Source organism: Thamnophis sirtalis, unplaced genomic scaffold, assembly GCF_051295495.1.
Source record: "Thamnophis sirtalis isolate CommonGarterSnake01/CBP01778 unplaced genomic scaffold, rThaSir2_p1.2 scaffold_5, whole genome shotgun sequence".
Taxonomy (NCBI): domain Eukaryota; kingdom Metazoa; phylum Chordata; class Lepidosauria; order Squamata; family Natricidae; genus Thamnophis; species Thamnophis sirtalis.
The window spans coordinates 119,405,025-119,425,133 of record NW_028261385.1 but is presented as its reverse complement, the minus strand read 5'-3'; the positions used below and the strand labels follow the sequence as shown (position 1 = coordinate 119,425,133).

Here is a 20,109-nt window from a genome sequence, read left to right as displayed (position 1 = left end):
CGCTGGAGGCCCGACCCTGAGCATGGCGCCAGCTTTCAAAGGTAAGGCTGCCGACGAGAACGCAATGGGAGGCGCGGAGTTGGAGCTAGAGTTTTGAGGAGTGTCTGGCCGGTAGGCGGCGTTGGTAGGGCCTGCTTGTTCTGGTGCGGCTGATTGGATTGGAGGCTTCTTTGGGTCATGCCGACAGAGTTGGCTTACATGCCGACGCCAATGTCTCCCATCGTGGAGGTGGACCCTGTAAGAACAGAGCCCCGTTATCTACGCAATGTGACTGGGTAGCCATTTGGGGTCGCCCACAAAATTTTGAACAAAACGCCCCTCCCCCACCAGAAAAGCTCTAGGGAGCTCATGGAATTGGAAAGAGGCAGTGGCGTAGAGAGGGTGAAGACGGTCCAATGTAGTGCGCAGTTTACGGCCCATTAAGAGTTCAGCACGGCTTTTGCTCGTCACTGGGCATGGCGTGGTATGCTGGGCTTTAAGCTAGGTGGACACCCGAGTAGACCAGGGAAGAGGGTCCATTCAGCTGAGAGCCTCATTAGCGGAATGGACAGCGCGCTCCGTCAAACTGTTCCCTGCAGGGTGGAACGGAGCAACAGGGGCATGACGTATGCCTAAGCTAGCAAGATAGTGCTGGAATTCTGCAGAAGTAAATTGGGGGCCATTATCCAAGACGAGAATGTCTGGGAGGCCCTGCGTAGTGAAAAGAGTGTCCAAAACATGAATGGTGGCCCCAGATGTTGTGCTTCGCATTTGGAAGAGTTCGACCCATTTTGACCAAGCGTCAATGACTATGAGGATGGTGAGACCAGCTATGGGACCCATGAAGTCGATGTGGAGGTGACTCCAGGAGGCCATGGGCTGTTCCCATTCCGTGGGCGGAACGGTGGGAGGCGCTGCCTGCACACTTTGGCAAGGCATGCAGCGCTGCACCAGGCAGTGATGTCTGCATCCATGGAGGGCCACCAGACATAGCTACAGCCAAGGCTTTTCATACGTACTATGCCTGGGTGCCCCTCATGGCGGCGGGTGAGCACAGAGTGGCGAAGGGCAGTAGGAATGACGATGCGGTTGCCCCACAGAAGGCAGCCCTGGAGGACAGACAATTCCGTGCGGCGGAAGTAGGGTAGGAATTGGGCCTCCTGGGAGCCAGAGGCCCAGCCTCTGCGAACCGCATTGAGAATATGGAATAAAAAGAGGTAGGTCGGTGAAGACGGCACTATGTCCGTGGCGGACATGGAAAGGCGCAGGTCCTCAATGAGACAGATAGAAGCAGTGGGGGCAGGATCGGAGACCTCGATTGGCAGTGGGCAGTGGCTCAAGGCGTCCGCATGGCCCATATGCCGACCTGGCTTGTGAATTAGAGTGTAGGAGTAAGCAGCCAGGAACTCAGCCCACTGAGACATCCGCGGGGAAATAATTGGGGGGGGGGGTTGGCCGGTCCCCAGCAAGGATCCCCAGGAGGGGCTTGTGATCCATCAAAAGTGAGAAAGGTCAGCCATATAAATAATGCTGGAAGCATTTCACTCCCGCAACGGCGGCCAGCGCCTCCTTATCCAACTGGCTGTAGTTGCACTCAGGCTTGGATAAGGTGCTGGAGTAAAACGCAATTGGGGCCTCGGACCATCAGGGTAGGAGTGACTTAGAACAGCTCCGACGCCGAAGGGGGAGGCGTCGCAGGCTAGGACCAAGGGAAGGCGCTCATTATATTGCGCCAGTACGGGGGGAGAAGTCATGGACTATTTGACAGCCGCAAGCCCATGTGCCTCATGGCTCATCCAGGCCCAATGCATGGAGCTGTCCAACAATCTCTGCCAGGGAGGCCTTATGGGGAATAAAAGAGGAGTAAAAGTTTAGGAGGCTTAAGAAGGCTTGCAACTCCATTTTATTCGTGGGTGTTGGGGCGGAGAGAATGGCGTCAATATTTGAGAGAGCTGGGTGAATGCCATACTGATCTATTAGGTAGCCTAAGAACTCTACGGCGGGGATGCCCAGCTGGCACTTTGACTTCTTTAAACGAAGGCTGGGTGCTTGGAAACACATCAAGACAGCCCGGAAAGTTTTGGAGAGTCCTGATCAGTCAGTGGCAGCGATCAGGACATCGTCAAAATAAGGAGTGACCCCTGGGATGCCATGGAGCAACTGCTCCATCAACCCTTGAAAAATGCCCAGGGCTACACTGATGCCGAACTGTAAACGCCGGCATTTAAAAGCGCTGCAGTGCATGACAATAGTCTGCGCAGCCGCAGTGGCTTCATCAACAGGCAGCTGCTGGTACACCTGCGCGAGGTCTAACTTAGTGAAAATCTTTCCGTGGCTCAAGGAGTGCAAAACGTGCTGCACTACGGGCACGGGGTAAGGGTGGGCTTGCAGCGCCTTGTTCACTGTGGATTTAAAGTCCACGCAGATCCTAATGGATCCGTCGGACTTTAGTGGAATCACTATAGGGGTCTCCCACTGGGAATAATTGACTAACACCCCCTGGACTAGGAGCTTGTCGAGCTTGGCGTCGATTTTCTCTTTCAGTGTGAGAGACAACCTCCTAGCTTTAAGGCGAATGGGCGCCACCATAGGGTCTAGGTTCAAGGAAATGGGGGTGCCTGTGTAGCACCCTAAGGTTGGAGCAAAGACATCAGGAAATTCTGAGAGGAGGGAACTAAGATCATCCCTGGGAGATCGAGAGAAGTGGGTGGAGTGGATGCCTGTAATGGACAGGCCTAGGGCCTGGAACCAATCGAGCCCCAGCAAGGAGGCTAGGGGCTTCTGCACCACAAGGAGAGGCAGGCGCCCCAGGAAATTGCCATAACGAATTTGGAAGTGGCCATAGCCAAATAGGAGTATGGGGTTCCCCTGATAGTCCCTTAGACGACAGGTTGTGGGTGACAACTGATGCCAGCGGAGGCTGGGCAGCAGGGAGTGCAAGGTATCCCAGGACATAATGGATCTTGCGGATACTTTGTCCAGTTCCATAGAGCAGGGGTGGCCTTCAAGGAAGATGCGGAGGTGCAGCTTACCCCGACCTCCCACAGAAGATGAGGCCGAGTCAACGACCAATTCAGGGCAGGCATCTTCGGCGTCCCCGATGGTGAGACAATTCTGACACCGGTTAGCGGGAGGTGCAGGGGGGCGATGTTGGGGCGCACCCAGGTCAGGCCCTCGAGGCTCAGAGAACGTAGAACAGCAGACCGAGACTAAATGGCCTTTTTTGCCACATTTGCGGCACACTGCGGAACGGAATCTGCAGGAGGAACGGAGATGCTGTCCTCTGCAGCTCAGGCAGGCACATCCCTCCTTGTGAGACAGGGATTGAAGTTGATCAATGGCTAGGTCCAACTCAGACTTGTAAAGGTCAGAGTCTTGCTGGTGGTGCACAGTGGAGGCAGAAAACGGCGGGGCCGGTGGCTGAGGAAAACAACGGAGGTCAGGCATGGATTGGTTGGCCATCTTGGAGGCACGAGCTTCGTCAATGGCGATTTTGAGAGTTAGCTCCGACCGGGAGAGAATGCGTCGGTGGAGGTTGAGATCTTTGAGGCCATAAATGAACTGCTCGAGCAGCGCCTCATCAAGATCAGTGAACTCGCAGTTGATAGGAGAAGCTCTGAGGGCAGCCACGTGGTGGCTGATGGATTGTCCGTCAGCTTGGATACAGCGGCGGAAAAATTGGCACCGTGCAAACCGGGACAGAGCAGTCTCATAGTGTGTTTTGAGCTTAGCAAGGAGCAGATCCCAGGGCATAGTGTGGACCGGTGTCGGCGAGGATAGCGCCCTAGAAGTAGCAAACATCTCGGGGCCACAGTAATTCAGAAAGATGCCCCGTTTCCTGTCGAGGGAGAGGCCGGTGAGCCCCCCCAGCCCCCACGAGCACTTTGTAAGCCTCCTAAAGGCTATGCATGCCCTTTTTTTGACAAAAAATGGGCTCGGGTTTTTTGTGTCCTGCGGCGGCAAGAACTGAAATGTTTATTAACGCGGACAACACTAGAACTGACAGAACAACACAAACCCCGTCTGACAGCTATTTATACTTGTAGCTGTCAGACAGGGAACCAATGGGAGAGCTGTAGTTTTCCCGCCAGCTGGCAGACGTGCCTGGACCAATCAGGGGCTCTTTCCTAGATGCCACCTGCCGGCCACGTCTAGTAGGACACAACAGTTTTCATGAAAAATGAGCTGTTTTTGCTCGGTTTTTGCCTCCCCCCCCCACCTCCCAGGAACACTCTACAAGTCTCCTAAAGGCTATTCATGCCCTTTTTCTGGAAAAAAATGGCCCGTTTTCGGGGGAAATGGCCTGTTTTTGGAAGATCTGTAGAGTGCAAAAACTTTTTTTTTTAATTTGCCTCTTCAAAATCTTGGTACGTCTTATACTCTGGTGCGTCTTATACTCCGAAAAACACAATAGTTTTTTATGCCACCATCCATGCTCCCTTAATCAGAAATCAAGAAAATTTTCTTTCCAATTTTAAATGTTGTTTTTCTAGTGGAAGGAGGACAGCTCAGCAAGTTTCTGGTTTGCCCTATACTCTCTGCTTTCTTGATATGCCCCATGAACTTTTGTGTACAGCTCCTAGTACTTTCCCCCAAAGCAGGTGCATTATAATGTTTAATATCATAAAAAGTCAATTTAATTTTTAGATCTTGTCTTATTTTGCCACTACCTTGTCCTATTCACCATTCTTCATATTTTGGAGGATAGCCCTGCACTTGAACTCAAGGGTAAAATATGACCTTTTCTCCCATCAAATTATGCAGAACTCCATACTATAGTGCTAATAGAAAAAAATAATCTAATCATAGATTAGATATATAGGCTATGGAATTTTCTTCAGAGGAATATACAATAGCCTGGTATCAAACTATAATTTCAATTAATCACAATAATCACAAGATCATATATACAAATTCCTTATTTAGTCATTTCCCACCTGTTGGTACAAGATGAACAGGTCTAGCAGTATGAAATGTATATATAATAACAGGGAACAAAGGAACTAAAAATAAGTAATTAAAACTAAGAAACTAAATTATGGAACTAAAACTAAAGAGCTAACTAAAATTAAGAAAGAACAAATGGCTTAGAACAGGGGTGTCAAACAGGATTTCTTCGAGGGCTGGATCAGCATTATAGTTTTCCATGGGCCTGCAGCCTCCTGTCGGCCAAAACAGGGCGTCACCATGCCTTGTTTTCGGCCTCAATGGCCTCCAGTGGCATTCTTCTGGCTGAAAATGGGCTGCACAGAGGCCCCGTGAGGCCTGTTTTTGGCTGACAGAGTGCTGCTGGAGGCCGAGGAGGCCAAAAATGGGCTGTGCAGGGCTTCTGTGCAGCCCGTTTTTGACTGGCAGAGTGCTGGTGGAGGCCACAGTGGATGAAAGCGAGTCACAGCATGGCCTGTTTTGGCTGGCAGAGGCACCGCAGGTTGGTCCTTTGATATTTCCAGGCTGGTTCTGTAGGCCAGATTTAAGCACCCTGCGGGAAGGATTTAGTCCGTGGGTTTTGAGTTTGACACCCATGGCTTAGAGTCAAGTTGTATGATATTTAGTTGAAATGATTGTGATGGTTGGTTGACCTTATAACTGGCTAAAAGACAACAGATTAGGAAAAAGGAATAAATGCCAAGGTTTAGATGGAAAGATGAGAATTGACAAGGATGTGGCCAATCAACTTTTGGTTGTGAATCCCAGCACTAATACCCAAGGGCCAAAAATTATACTACTGTAGAGATTGTGGCAGGTCTCCCAGGCATCATATAGGGAAATTATAAAAGACAGACTAGTCAGTCTTCTTTCCAGCACTCAAAACCTGATAAAAAATTCAAATGGTAAACAGGATATTGAAAACATTCAAAAATTGTTTGTGAATTGAATAATCTCTACAATAAAGACCCAATGTAATTTTCTAAATCAGTAAAACTAAGAAAGGCTGACAGCTGCTTGCCTGATTAGATGCCACAGAAATGTCATTGTAGTTATACGCATTCAGATGATAGGATTTATTCCATATCGTTGGAAAAGTAACTGATGTAAGAAAATCCTTATAGTAAGTAATAGTCAAGGAATGACAAGAATAACACACCCTTTGCAAGCAAGGTTTTAGAACAGATAAGAAGACAAAGGCAACACCCTGCTGAATCACAGAAATGATCTGTTACAGAGAGGGTTTGTCTTTGTCTTCCAGGAATTTTTTGTCAACTTTCCTGTCTAGCCTGTAGTCCTAGGATTAAGCCAGGTCAACAACTTCTGGTTGCTCTGACATCTGTAGTTATGAAAACCTTAAAAAGGTAAGTGCTGGTCCACCGGGAAATTATCACGGATCCACTGTTAGACCCCTTGCAAATTGCCTTCCAAGCAAATAGATCGGCAGATGATGCTGTTAATGTTGCACTACATCTTACATCTTGAATCTCCAAGAATCTATGCAAGGGTTCTTTTTGTAGACTTCAGCTTGGCATTCTATACCATCATTCCAGATATTCTTATCACTAAACTGACTCAACTAGCTGTGCCTGACCACACAACTAGCTGTGCCTGACCACACCTGTAAGTGGATTATAAGCTTTCTAACAGATAGAAAGCATTAGGTGAAGCTAGGCAAAATTGGATGCCTGTACAATTAGCACAAGTGGCCCCCAGCGTGCTCTCTCCATTACTCTTCTCTCTATATACCAAAGACTGCATCTCAAAGGATCCCTCTGTTAAATTACTGAAGCTTGCAGATGATACAACAGTCATTGGTCTCATTTGAGATGATGACGAATCTGCATACAGATTGGAAGTTGAACAATTGGCCTGTGGTGGGACCAGAATAATCATGAACTAAACACTCAAAACTATAGAAATGGTTATAGATTTTAGGAGAAGCCCTCCTATTCTACCACCTCTTACAATACTAGACAACACAATATCAAACAAAACAGACCATCAAGGTTCTGGGTTCTATAATATCCCAGGATTTGAAATGGACACCTAACATCAAAATGTCATTAAAAAGTACAAAAAGAATGTTCTTCCTGCACCAACTCAGAAAGCTCAGAGTACCCAAGGAGCTGCTGATATAATTCTGCAGAGGAATCATTGAGTCTGTCACTGGAGACAAATTATTTGTGTGCTCTATCACTCTTATAGCCAATAAAGAATTCTATTCTATTCTCTTACCCTATCCTATCCTAACCTTCTAAGGTAATCTAAAGTTGGTTACTTGTTAACATCTACTTGGGTACTCCAAGCCTATTTTTATTTTACTTATTTTTTGTGCTTTAGAGTTTGTACTAATTCCTGAGACTTCCTAGACAAATTTGTGCAGTTCTTTTGGCAAGATTTCAGAAATGGTTTGCCTTTGTCCCCTTCCTAGGGCTGAGAGAGAATGACTGGCCCAAGGTTACCACCCCACCCCACCCCAGATTTTGTGTCTAAGGTGGGACTAGAATTTCCAGTCTCCAAGTTTCTTTCTCTTAAAATTGCCAGGCACATATATTTAAATTGCACTGGTTGTAGGATTAATATCCGTTAGCCAGCACAAAACAAATCCACAAGGCATATTGAATTCATTCCAGTCTCCATCTCTTTAAACATAAGAATAGAAGATGCTAAGGTTTCACATTGTAGGACATCCTTTACATGTTAAAGAGGGCCTCATATGAATGATGGAACATGTAATGGCATCTCAATATTGCTCACATTTTATGAAAACAGAATCTAACCAACCTTCGATGATCCTGAAAAAGCCAAGCAGGATCACATCAGGAAATCTTGGGGAATGATGGTGCAGGCAAGATTAGAAGTTAAAAATATCCAAGATATAATGTGGAAACCTGCCTACTTGCCAAGATAATTATGAGGACATTTTTGTGAATTCATAGTCAACTCAAGAAATCACTTAAGCCTCTGTTGTGCAAATAGAAACTCAACATAGATACACACAAAACTGTATGCACGAGGAAGATTTATTTATTTATGAGATTGGCATGGCCATCCAATTCAAATAGTTGTGATTCTGGGCAATGTATACTAAACAAAATTAAAATCATAACTATAAATAGATGCTCAGCAACCCACAAATTACATTAGAATGCTTTACCTGGGAACTCAAAAGATAAGCAGCTATGTCACACTCTGCTGAATAGTACCTAGGAAGGAACATCAGCCTTACTTTTCGGCAGTTACTTCTATTAACGCTAAAAATTGGTTCATTTCCACATTTCAGAATTATTTACACCAATATTGTTTTTCCCATAGCTAAAGGAAAGAAATGATTAAAAATTAGAAGTATATTTTCAGCAGTGGGAGACAATGACTCTTTGTCCTCCAAGTCCCAAATAAACATGATTTTTTTAGAACATTAAAACATTTTATTGCAGAGGATGTTTTTTTCCACACATGTTCCTTTGAAATTAAAATATAAATCCATTCAAAAGATATTGAAGGTCTAATAAAAGATAAAAGGCTTGGATAGTCATGGTATTTTTCCTCCCTGTGGGTCTTTTAATGCTGATGATTGCTGATTATTGTCACAGAGCTTACACATTAGATTTGAAAAAATATTTGGAAACATACAATAGGGGCTATTGAAGATTTAACTGTGGAAAAATACAAGCAGCACACCTTTTACAACAATGTAATGAACGAGTGAATATGTGACTATTTCAAATGCTACATCATGCATGACAATCAACTTTTATTGTGCCAAGGTGAGTGTTTTTCTAGTCTGCTTGTGTCTATGGAAGACTATGACTCAGTAACCAGCTCTCACATTTCCCTCCACATGATTGCAAAATGTTGATAATGGTCCTCTAGGTAGGCATGCAGGTTTGTTTTAGTTCTAGTCCTATCCTGGTCACAAAGCCAGGTTGATGACCTTGAGCTAATCATTTTCTCTCAGCCTAGGAGGGAGGCTCTGGCAAACCACTTCTGAAAAATCTTGCTAGGAAAACTACAGGGACTTGTCCAGGCAGCCTCTGAGATTTGGAGATGATTGAATGAAACAAAGACAGGCAGACAGACAGACAGACACATACACACACACACACACACACACACACACAAGGGAGCAAGGGATGGGGTGGGTGAGAGAGAGAGACAGACAGAGAGAGAGAATGAGAACGAATCTGCTTTTTTGATCAACCATGATCAGATACACTATATTGCCAAAAGTATTTGCTCACCTGCTTTTACTCGCATATGAACTTACTGTAAATGACCTCTCATTCCTAATCCATAGGGTTCAATATGATGTTGGTCCACCTGTTGCAGCTATAACAACTTCAACTCTTCTGGGAAGGCTGTCCACAAGGTTTAGGAGTGTATTTATGGGAATTTTTGACATTCTTCCAGAAACTCATTTCTGAGGTCACACACGGATGTTGGACGAGAAGGCCTGGCTCTCAGTCTCCGCTCTAATTCATCCCAAAGGTGTTCTATCGGGTTGAGGTCAGGACTCTGTGCAGGCCAGTCAAGTTCACCCACACCATACTCTGTCATCCATGTCTTTATGGACCTTGCTTTGTGCACTGGTGCACAGTCATGTTGGAAGAGGAAGGGGCCAGCTCCAAAGTGTTCCCACAAAGTTGGAAGCATGGAATTGTCCAAAATGTCTTGGTATTCTGAAGCATTCAGAGTTCCTTTCACTAGAACTAAGGGGCCAAACCCAGTTTCTGAAAAACAACCCCACACCATAATCCCCCCTCCACCAAACTTTACACTTGGCACAATGCAGTCAGATAGGTACCGTTCTCTTGGCAACCGCCAAATCCAGACTCGTCCATCAGATTTTCAGATGGAGAAGCACGGTTCGTCACTCCAAAGAACGTGTCTCCACTGCTCTAGAGTCCAGTGGCGGCGTGCTTTACACCACTGCATCCCATGCTTTGCATTGCAGTTGGTGATGTATGGCGTGGATGCAGCTGCTCGGCCATGGAAACCCATTCCATGAAGCTCTCTGTGCACTGTTCTTGAGCTAATCTGAAGGCCACATGACGTTTGGAGGCCTGTAGCGATTGCCTCTGCAGAAAGTTGGCGACCTCTTTGCACTATGCGCCTCAGCATCCGCTGACCCCGCTCTGTCAGTTTATATGGCCTACCACTTGGTGGCTGAGTTGCTGTCATTCCCAAACACTTCCACGTTCTTGTAATACAGCTGACAGTGGAATACTTAGGAGCGAGAAAATTTCACGACTGGATTTGTTGCACAGGTGGCATCCTATCACAGTTTCACGCTGGAATTCACTGAGCTCCTGAGAGCGACCCATTCTTTCACAAATGTTTGTAAAAACAGTCTGCATGCCTAGGTACTTGGTTTTATACACCTGTGGCCATGGAAGTGATTGGAACACCTGATTCTGATTATTTGGATGGGTGAGCGAATACTTTTGGCAATATAGTGTACCTTGATTGTAACAGGAACTGACCAAGTGGTTTGTTGCTCAAAGGATGACGTTGTGGGATGAGAGAGAGACTGGCCTAAAATTACCCAGCCAGCTTTCATGCCTAATGTGGGAGTAGAAGTCTTTGTCACACTGTTTCAGTCTAGTGCCTTAACCACTAGAGCAGTGGGACCTATGGGCCATAGAGAGGGGGGGGGATTTTATTTTTAACGGGAGAAATGAGAAAATGAGCTATTAACTAAATTTTTGTAAGCCCTCAATTGTTCTTATATATTTGTGATGAAACAGCTGTGTTTCATTTACATGTTGTTGTCTTTGTTAAAGTGCATTTCCTAGGGCTGGTGTAAAAAAGCTATCCTAGCTGGGGAGAGGAGGGAGCAAATGCCAGCCAATCTGATGTGTTCCCACTAAGGATTATGGCACTGGCAGAGTCTGAGTCTGTCTCTCTCTCTCTCTCTCTGTCTCTGTCTCTCTCTCTCTCTGTCTCTCTCTCTCCCCCTCCCTCCCTATCTCCTTCCCTCCCTCCCTCCCTCCCATCCTCTCTCCCTCCCTTGTGGGCTTTGCTGCTGGATGGTTGCAGGGAGAGCTACTCTGTGAGGAGACAGAGTGGATGGCTCCTGGGCGGGAAGCCCAGCAGTGAAGATACAGAACCAGGACCCAAATTTAAGTAAGAAATTGTTAGATTTAGTTATTTTTAGTTTGTGTTTTTCCAGGCCGTGTTTTATAAACTTTTCCTCAGAGCAATCTGGGGCTGGGCCACGCTTGTATAGGCCTTGCCAAGCCTGTGTTATTCACCTCCACCTACTGAACTATCAAAGCATTTCCCCACTAAGCTGCAGGTTCAAACTGAGTGGGCCAGTAGGGGAGGGTCATAGGTTACAACCCCCCTTTCATTCATGACAATCTTATTATTAAAACTTTATTCAATATAAAAGGAGAGACGGCATGGCTTTGTAATGGGACAGAAACTAAATACCCAAATTCAACTTGGTGTGTGTTTGTGTGTATATATAGTGTCACAACCCCTGGTAAGCCCCAATTATGGGAGGAAGCTAACTGCTTCCATCATCTGTCAATCGGCTCGTCACAAGAGTCCATCACGACAGAAACCCAATATTTTTACTGTTGCCTTTGTTATATTTGTGGTTTTTTTTTTTTAATTTGTGCTGATAAATAAATAAAGGGAGACTAGTATAGATCTATTTCAAGCTATTTAGCTCTCATCAGCTAGCCATACCCTTACTGGGATTCAAACCTGTGCTGTATTGCATCTTAGACAAACGTCTTAGCCAGAATATAGGAGAATATATATATACACATACATACATACATACATACATACATACATACATACATACATACATACATACATACATACATACATACATATGGGTTGTGAGCTGCCCTGAGTCCCTTCTGGGAAAAGGGTGGCATAGAAATATAATAAATTCAATTCAATTCAATTCATACATACACATGTGAATGCTGGCTGGGGAATTCTGGGAGTTGAAGTCCGGACATCTTCAAGTTGCCAAGGTTGAGAAACACTGCTCTAGGGTATGGCTAGCTGATGAGAGCTAAATAGCTTGAAATAGATCTATACTAGTCTCCCTTTATTTATTTATCAGCACAAATACAACATATATATATATGTGTGTGTGTGTGTGTGTGTGTGTGTGTGTGTGTGTGGTGTGTCTGTGTGTGTGTCTGTGTGTGTGTGTAGGTATGTATGTTAAATATATATTCTCCTATAATTATGATAACCATATTTTCTTGGGGAAAAAAGAAAAAAGAAAGACAACCTGAAAAAGAGGCAAATCTGAAAAGCGGTTCATAACAATGAAAAGAATTAACTGTTTATATTTGTACCTTTTCTTCACAAAGGAAAATTCAAGGGCTAAAACAAGAAAAAACTGCGCAAAAACCCATATTCTAAGATAAGTACATTTGTTTTAAAAAGACAGTTCAATAAGTCAAATGACGACAATAAAGGACAAAGGTTGGTTTTTGAGAAACAAATAAATTTAAAAGGCTGCTTTCTGAAATACAGGATTTTCCTTTAGAATAAAGGACGTAGGGTCACTATATCTATCATATACCGCTTGCCTCTATAAATCCCTCTCTCCGGCTGATTTCACCCCGAACGCGAGAAGTCCAAGCATCCGAGGGTCGCCGTTTGGCGAACTTCTCAGTGGAGTGGTGCCGGGCCAGGTGACAGCCAACCTGAAGGTGTGCGACGACAGAAGGGACAGGTGAGGCGGGGCGGGGCGCCCTGGTCGCGCGTGGCCGGCGGTGCAGGTGGCCGTTCCGAGCGTCCCTCGTCTTCCTGCCTTCGCGGACTGGGGAGCAACTGTCGGAAGGAGGGTGGGAGGAGTCGGTGTGCAGAGTAAGGCAACGCGGCGCAGCGCAGCCCAGACACCCGGGCGGCTGTGCAAGGCCCCTAGTCCTCGCCGCATCCCTGCAAGAACTAGGAAGGGAGGTAGAGAGAGAGAGAGGCGCTTGCCTCGCCTTTCTTCCTCCGGAGCAAACGCAGGGCCGGTTTTGTCCAGAATCGCTGCCGCGCCTGGAGAGGGTGGGAGAAACAGCCTGTTGGCGAAACGGGAGCAGGAGCCTGGAATGAAGCGCCTGGAACAAGAGTCTCCATTCACCCGTCGCCCCGAGAGGAGATGGCGAGTCATCTGACCTGAAGTGCCCGTAATCCCGCTGCTTCTTTTGGGGTACTTTTCAGTGAGTGTTTGAACCGGGACTCTGGTTGCATTTCATTTGCCCTGGTAGCTTTGGAGACATCGCTTCGGAGAGTGTGCAGGTTTGTTTTCCCTGTAGCTCCTTGAAGCCACAGCAACATGCTCACTGCCGTTTGAGCTCCCAAGTCTGTTTCAGTTCGCCCTCCCCGCCCCCCAATAAATTAGCTCCTGTTTGAAAGAAGACCTGTTCGTGTTGGTCTGTTGCAAAATCCTTGCTTCTTTTCTTCCCGGTAGACTTGTCTTTCTGTCTGTTTTGTGTGTGAGTGTGTATGCGCGCGCGCGCGCGTTTTGTTTATGTCTTAAGATTCGGGGGCGGCAGTGACGTTATGCCGCTGCATCTTCCAAATGTGATGAGTTGCTTACAAGTACTTGAGAAAGAGAGACTGCTGACACTTAGAACTCTCAACATCCTGATTTCTAGCCCTGTGCCTTAAGCACTACACTGGCAGTCTTGCATCTTAACTGTACATAAGGGCCTTGGAAAATTCAATGGTGGTGACAGGTAAAAGGGTAAGAGTTATTCCTTCCTTCCAACAAAATCCACAGCGAGGATAACTTAACCAATTGTAATGGTTGCTGCTATGTTTTGGGAAACAATTTATGCTCAATGAAGTGACCTCAACTAGTTAGGCATCCAACCTGGAATTTGAAATAAGTTGCCATCAAAGGGGTGGATTTGAGCTGAGAGAGGCAACATCAGTTCATGTGCTCCTGTTGCTGTTTTGTTTTTGTTTGGCTATCTGTTTTAGAACTGAGTTGGTTCAAAGATCTAGCTCCTGAGGAAATGAGTTCAGCTTCATCTTTACTGAATTTGGGGGACTTTTAATAACCTGCAATGTTTGGGGATTTGGGGGGATTTTTTAAAATAATGTTTTGGGATATTACTCTCTTTTAAAGAAAATGCTTAAAGAATAACTTGGAGATTGCTCACGAACAGAAAAGCAATTTATTAATCCTATTAGTTAAATACAGTTATACTGTTCCTCTCTTTTGCGATTGTAGAAAACTAATGCTAATTTTTTTGATTGACTTCTACGGTAATAGTTTTTTGTTCTTTAGCTTATAACCTAAGTTCCCTGTTTGGTCCCGAATCTCTTATAACTTATTTATGACTTGTTATTATAAATTTAATTTTTGAAAGTTGTTTAATTTTTGTAATGTTATTTAAAATTTCCTTAGTGTCTTGACAAGGCTTTGATTAAAGGATAAAAATATTTTAATTTTTAAAAATATAAAAAATATATTGCTGTCAGATGGGCAAAAAAAAAATTGTTTATGTTTCTGGCATTGACTCCAGACAGTTTAATGCCAAGTATTTCTTGTTCCTTACTCCCAATCTCTAGTGCAAAATGGGCAAGCCTGAATGAAAATTTAGAAACAATCTTAATTTGCAGAGTCTAGATTGTAAAGTCATTAAAGTTCTGGAAAATGAAGCTTGAACTGTTTGGGTACATAATGCATAATTCATATGACAGCATGAAGCATTACAAGAAAATGGATTCCTATTGTGCAGTAAATATGTTTATTTTTTTTTATTTATATCTTGCCTTTTGTTTTGTAGGTCAAGGAGGCATGCTATAGGGTTCCCTTGTTCTGTTTTCTTCACAACAACAGTCCATGACTTAGGGTGGTCTAGGATGGTGTCACTGCTCCAAAGTTACCTAAGAAGCTTCTAGATTTGAGGATAGGCTAGAATCTGCTTCCTGCTCATAATCCATCCCATCAACTACTACGTCACAGTTCAGCTTGGATTAGTTTTTTTTTTTTTTTTTACTAATTTTTACTTCCCAATGTAAAAATTATTATTGATGGGAAAAGTGAATTGTTAAGACATAGAATATATGAAGCTATATTCCATATGTTTCTGTCTCAATTACCAAACAAATGACTGAATATTAAGTAAAAATAGAAGGGAGAACAATGAGCCTTGTTGGAAGTTGAACATTTTGGGAGTTGAAATTCCAAACATCTGGAAAGATGCTAGCTTGGGAAATGGGACTCCCTATTCCAATGATTGGGAACGTTTTTGGCACCAAGTGCCCAAACCAGAATGTGCATGCATGCGCATGCACACCGAAGCACCAGAAACCCAAAGACCAGCTGGCCGGTATGTGCATGCCTGTTTTTGGCCCTTTTTCAGGCTTGTTTTTTGGGCCAGTTTCTGGCTGGTTTTCAGGCCAGTTTTCAGGCCAAAAAAGGCCCAGAAAACAGCCTGGGTTTTGGCTGTTTTTTTGTGCCATTTCAGGCCACTTTCCAGTGCTCTGGTGCCTGCGAAGACCAGCTGGAAACCAGAAGAACAGCTGGATACGGTGTGCATGCCCACAGAGAGGGCTCTGCATACTACCTCTGGCATGTGTGCCATAAGTTCACCATCACAGCCCTATTCAGTACAATACAAAATTATATTCATCCAAATGAGAATTTTTCTTCTTGTGGTTGGGCAGTTTTTGGACATTAGGCATAGAGTTTGGTTTAGATATCAGAGTTTCTTAATCCTTGAAAATTCTGAAATATTCTGTAAAATTCTATAAAACCTATGGAACAGGATTTTCTCCACTATAAACAGTTACCAGATAATATTGTACATAGAAACATTTGGTAAAGAATGCTGAGGTTTTGCCCTGGCAATTCATTTGCTTTCTTGGTAGTGTGGGTCTATATTGAGGTAGGAGAGTTGGTGGAGTGAATAAGGCATCAGGCTAGAAAATGTGAGTGTGTGAGTTCTAATTTGCCTTGGGCACAGACAGATGGGTGAGCTTGAGCCAGGCGCTTTTCTTCAGCTCTAAGAAGCAGGCAAGGGCAAACCACTTCTGAAAACTTTGCCAAGATAATTGCAGACATTAGTCCAGGAAGTTGCCGGGAGTTAATAATGACACAACCATGATAGAAAGATATAGAGAGATAAATAATAGATTAGGTTAAATTAGATTACAATAGAGAGAGTGGGAGAGAGAGAGAGAGATAAAAAGTAAAATTGAGATTATTGAGAGCATGCTTATTAAAGGTTAGATGCTTTGCTGCTTCCCATTTGCTAGCTATACTGGTTCTGCATACAGTATAGACCTCACCTTTCTGTTCTCTGGAGACTCAGAATGAGTTGTACATAATCTTGTGATGAAATACAATTGCAAGTGAACCGTTGCTGTCATTTGTATTTTTTGCGAACCCCATTTTTTTTTTTTTTTTTACTTTTGCATCTCTTTTCTTGCATTTTTCAGAATTCCATTCTCCCCCCAGTTCTTGGGGTTGTTTATATTTGTTTTCTCTTTTTTTCCTTTATTAAAAGGTGTGAACTTATGCTAAAATTCTTTTCAGCACTACCTCATCATGTTCATCATTCCTTGTCTCCCCAGAGGGTATTTAATTGATATACACTACACGTGATCTTATCTAAAAGTCTGAGAAGCACCGTTATGAGCATATTTTTTTGCTATGTCAAAAAAACCCCATACATTTTGCAATGAGCTTGTTTGAGTCATCTGCCTAGTTGCGTTTCTTTTCTGAGCTACATAAGGGAAGGTTTTTCTTCCTCAGACGCAAGTGGTGTTGGGCTTTTCCTTATTTTCTTTTGCTGAAATTTCCTCTGCTGGATTTCAGTGGCTAAATGATGAAATATCATTGACACAATTTCCCATCACATTGAGGTTGTTTCTTACATAATTATTTTTTAAAAATGTCCTAAAATAAGCTGATTTTTAAAATGATCGTACATCTAGAAAAAACAAATGGAAAGCTCCATCCTCAGTGTTAGGTAGTGGCATTAATTATCAAAACATTTCCTAACCCTGTTCATAGTCTAGGATTTGACTTTTGAACAACAAAACAGGTGTGTTGTTTTCATTTTTTTGGCAAAGTCCAGCTTACCAATTACACAAGCTATGTGAAAGAAATGAAGGAAATATATGCAATCATGTTTCTCCTTTTGCGGGAATAGAATACGAATTGACACACTTGTTGTATTCCCTGATATAGAGACTCAGCTGGCAAAACTGAATCCATCAGGCATTTTTATTAGCCTCCTGATGACACTACTAAACATTAAGCAAGTTTTTACTGTATATGAATAGTGCTCTTTTTCACTCAAAAGGAAGCAAAAAGATACTAAGCCATTGTAGCTGGAGGTTGCCACCCTATATTCAAAATGCAAAGAAAGATGCAGTTTATTGTTCTTGGATTGCCAATTCATCATACTATTAATATTTTTGACTGTTTTTATATTATTGATTCCTAGTTTTTTATTGTACGTCACTCAGAATCTGATGGGCAGCCATATAAATAGGATGACTAAATAAATAGTATGTGTGTAAATATTTAGCACCTGAACATATGCGTGCTGATGTTGGAGAGCAACTGTCCCAGTTGGGAGGAAGGATCAAGCAGGGAATTAGTCTGGACTCATTACATAAAAACAAGAGGGCAGTGTCTGATCTCCCCTGAATTTCTTTGAGCCTTATCTAGTTTTTCCCAGGCAAAGCCGCCAGCCTGGAGACATTCCTTTGAAATAGTCACAGAACAATAAAGTAGCTAGTTTGATGAACCCTACATGTGTAGGTCTGGTTTGTTCACACCTGACAACCCATAACAACTAGGTTTTACTGCTGCTTTCTAGGACAGTGAGGAATCTTGAAGGGGTATTTTCCTTAGCTTGAAGCAACAATTCAAGGCTTATTAACTGTTGAATCTCTTGATGTTTACCAAATGTGTGACTGAGCAGCTATTTCAAGGGCTTTTGAACTATGTCCATAGATGCAGAAGTAAAATAGATATCTGAAGCAAAGCAAAGAATGTTGATAGATTCCTGATTCCTTCCTGTTTCAAGCAGAGCCACTACTACTAATAGAATCCATCTTTTACTCCAGTTTGTGATAGACTTGCAAAACAGGCACTCTTCTTACAAGTCTACTGGACAGTAAAATTCTTATTATGTGTGAAGGGCAAATCTGGAAATATCCTCCTGCATGTTAATTATTGAAATGGCCCATATATAATTGGTGGTCATTGTCATTCAGATTCTGTTTTCACGTATCTGTGTGCACTTCTGATTGAAGGTATCTGCATATTTAGAAAAGTGGCAGAGTATAAACAGTTCAAATTGACTTTATTTTTAAAATAAATACATAGAAAAAATTGTCAGGTTGTTCAGTTTGCTTATTGTGAAGATTACTTTATTTTAGCCATGTTTATACTACTGATTTGAGAGTGATACATAAAAATAATAAAATATTTAAAATTCTTTATCAGGAAAAAAGAATTATAATTAAAATATTTGTGGTGGCTTATATATAAAAAGAAGAAATAGAGGAAAGCATTTATTATCTGAATTCAAATTTATTTTTCTCCTAGAGCTATTTTAAAAGTAGGAGAGAAAAGTAGTCCAGATCCCAATTATAAATTAGAGAACTGGTGGCTGGAAATTTTGGGAACAATGTCAAAATTGAAAATGGATAAATTCTGAGACACAAACATTAGCTTTTAGAATGTACTATAGAAGGAAAGAGAAGGGTGGATGACTATGATCTGCATAACTGTCCCTCCTGATTAGCATGATGATAGTATGAAAATGGGTTGAAGGGACACCATTTGTACAAATATAGAATTCAATTCTTTTTATAGAAAGAGCTAGTAGAATGTTAATGTTCATTATTAAATAATTTTGCAGGAATGAAAAATCAACATGTGTTTATTTAGAACCTCTATTGTAATGTGGTAAAAAAATAAAAAGTGAAAAGGGTACTTGAGGAGATATTAGAAAAACTCAAGATTTTAAAAAATTTCCACACACTCCTAATTATGTACACCAGACAGTGTCCTTTCCTGCCTGATTTTTTTTTTCATTTGAGTTACCAGGCAACTTGCATACAAATGCTGTTGTTTGGGACTGAGGCTGAAATACATGCCCTCTAAACTGAATATAGCTTTTCAGCAAAATGCTACACCCACACAGAAAAGAAGAGAATAGAAGCTTTGTAGAAGTGGAACAGTAAATGCTGACCAAGGATTTTTCCCTCTGTAATGTTAATTGCCTATTGCTTTGTTCATCATTGGCACATGACAGCTGAAATTAAGCAAGTTCTTATTTTCGAATGCTGTAGCCTGGAATCTGGCATGAAGGAATCTGTGAGTTTTGTTAACTTTCTCTTATTTTCTATTTACTAAACAGTTTATTTATAATCCTGGCATTACAATGCTTATTATTAATTATTGTTGTTTACTGTTGTTACTGCAGTTGAAGTTTGTATAACTGAAAAATTCATCTTGCTGTTCCAGAAATTACAGAACAAGGAGCAGAATAAGGAATTGGGGATGCTTCAAGAATAAATAAAATATTTCATGGAATGGAAGGAAGAAAGGAAGGAAAAGAAAGAAGGGAGGGAGGGAGAAAATACCTGGAACCCTGTTAGTCGAGATAAAAGCTCAGATATATTTATTTATTGCAAGGTGGAAGAAGTTGTACCTATTGTTAGACTCCAGCCTTCTTCAGCTTACTGAAGATGGCTAGAGTGAAGTTGATAGGAGAAGCTCAAAGCCAGTTTCATATGAAGAAACACATCTTAACCATCACTAGGCTATGGAAGTATATGAATCTGATAATGGATAAACACTCTAGATTTTATCTTATTGAGATGTGTTTGATGACCAGTTTGAACAAGTATTTGGTATGCAGTATAATTCAGTAAAAAGTGAAGCCACAGTCAAGTTGAGCTTGACTTATATAGACACATCTATTCAGTGTTCTTGTCATCATGCATTGCCTTCTTGCAAGACTCCCCCCCCCCCCGATTTCCTACTCTTTTCCAAAGTGCTTTCCCACTCAAGTGCTAGCTAAGCTATTCCTGTATAGCTTTCTGAAATGGTTAAAGTCTTCTGGGGGGTGTCACTGCTGATTCAATAATTATAGAAAGTGCTGTATAATAGACATTTTTTTCTGTTGTAAGTTATTAACTGTAGTAAAAGACTAAAGATAAGTTAGGTTGGCATAAGGAAAAAATAGCTTAGAT

General features: G+C 42.7%; 1 protein-coding gene across 6 annotated transcripts in view; it reads left to right on the top strand.

Annotated features, from left to right (window-relative positions):
* Window positions 1-12,509: 12,509 nt before the first annotated feature.
* Window positions 12,510-20,109, top strand: part of PAQR8 (progestin and adipoQ receptor family member 8) — a 37,379-nt gene continuing 29,779 nt past the window's right edge. Inside the window, exon 1 of one of the 6 annotated variants that reach the window (XM_014053977.2) lies at window positions 12,510-13,084. Coding sequence is in view for 1 of the 6 variants with exons in the window: in XM_087716756.1 (XP_087572882.1) it covers window positions 13,601-13,613 (13 nt within the window). In the remaining 5 variants the exon portion in view is untranslated. Of the gene's footprint in view, window positions 13,174-13,533; window positions 13,622-19,049; window positions 19,229-20,109 lie in introns of those variants that run through there. The other 5 variants (XM_014053973.2, XM_014053974.2, XM_014053976.2 and 2 more) reach the window with 5 other exon arrangements.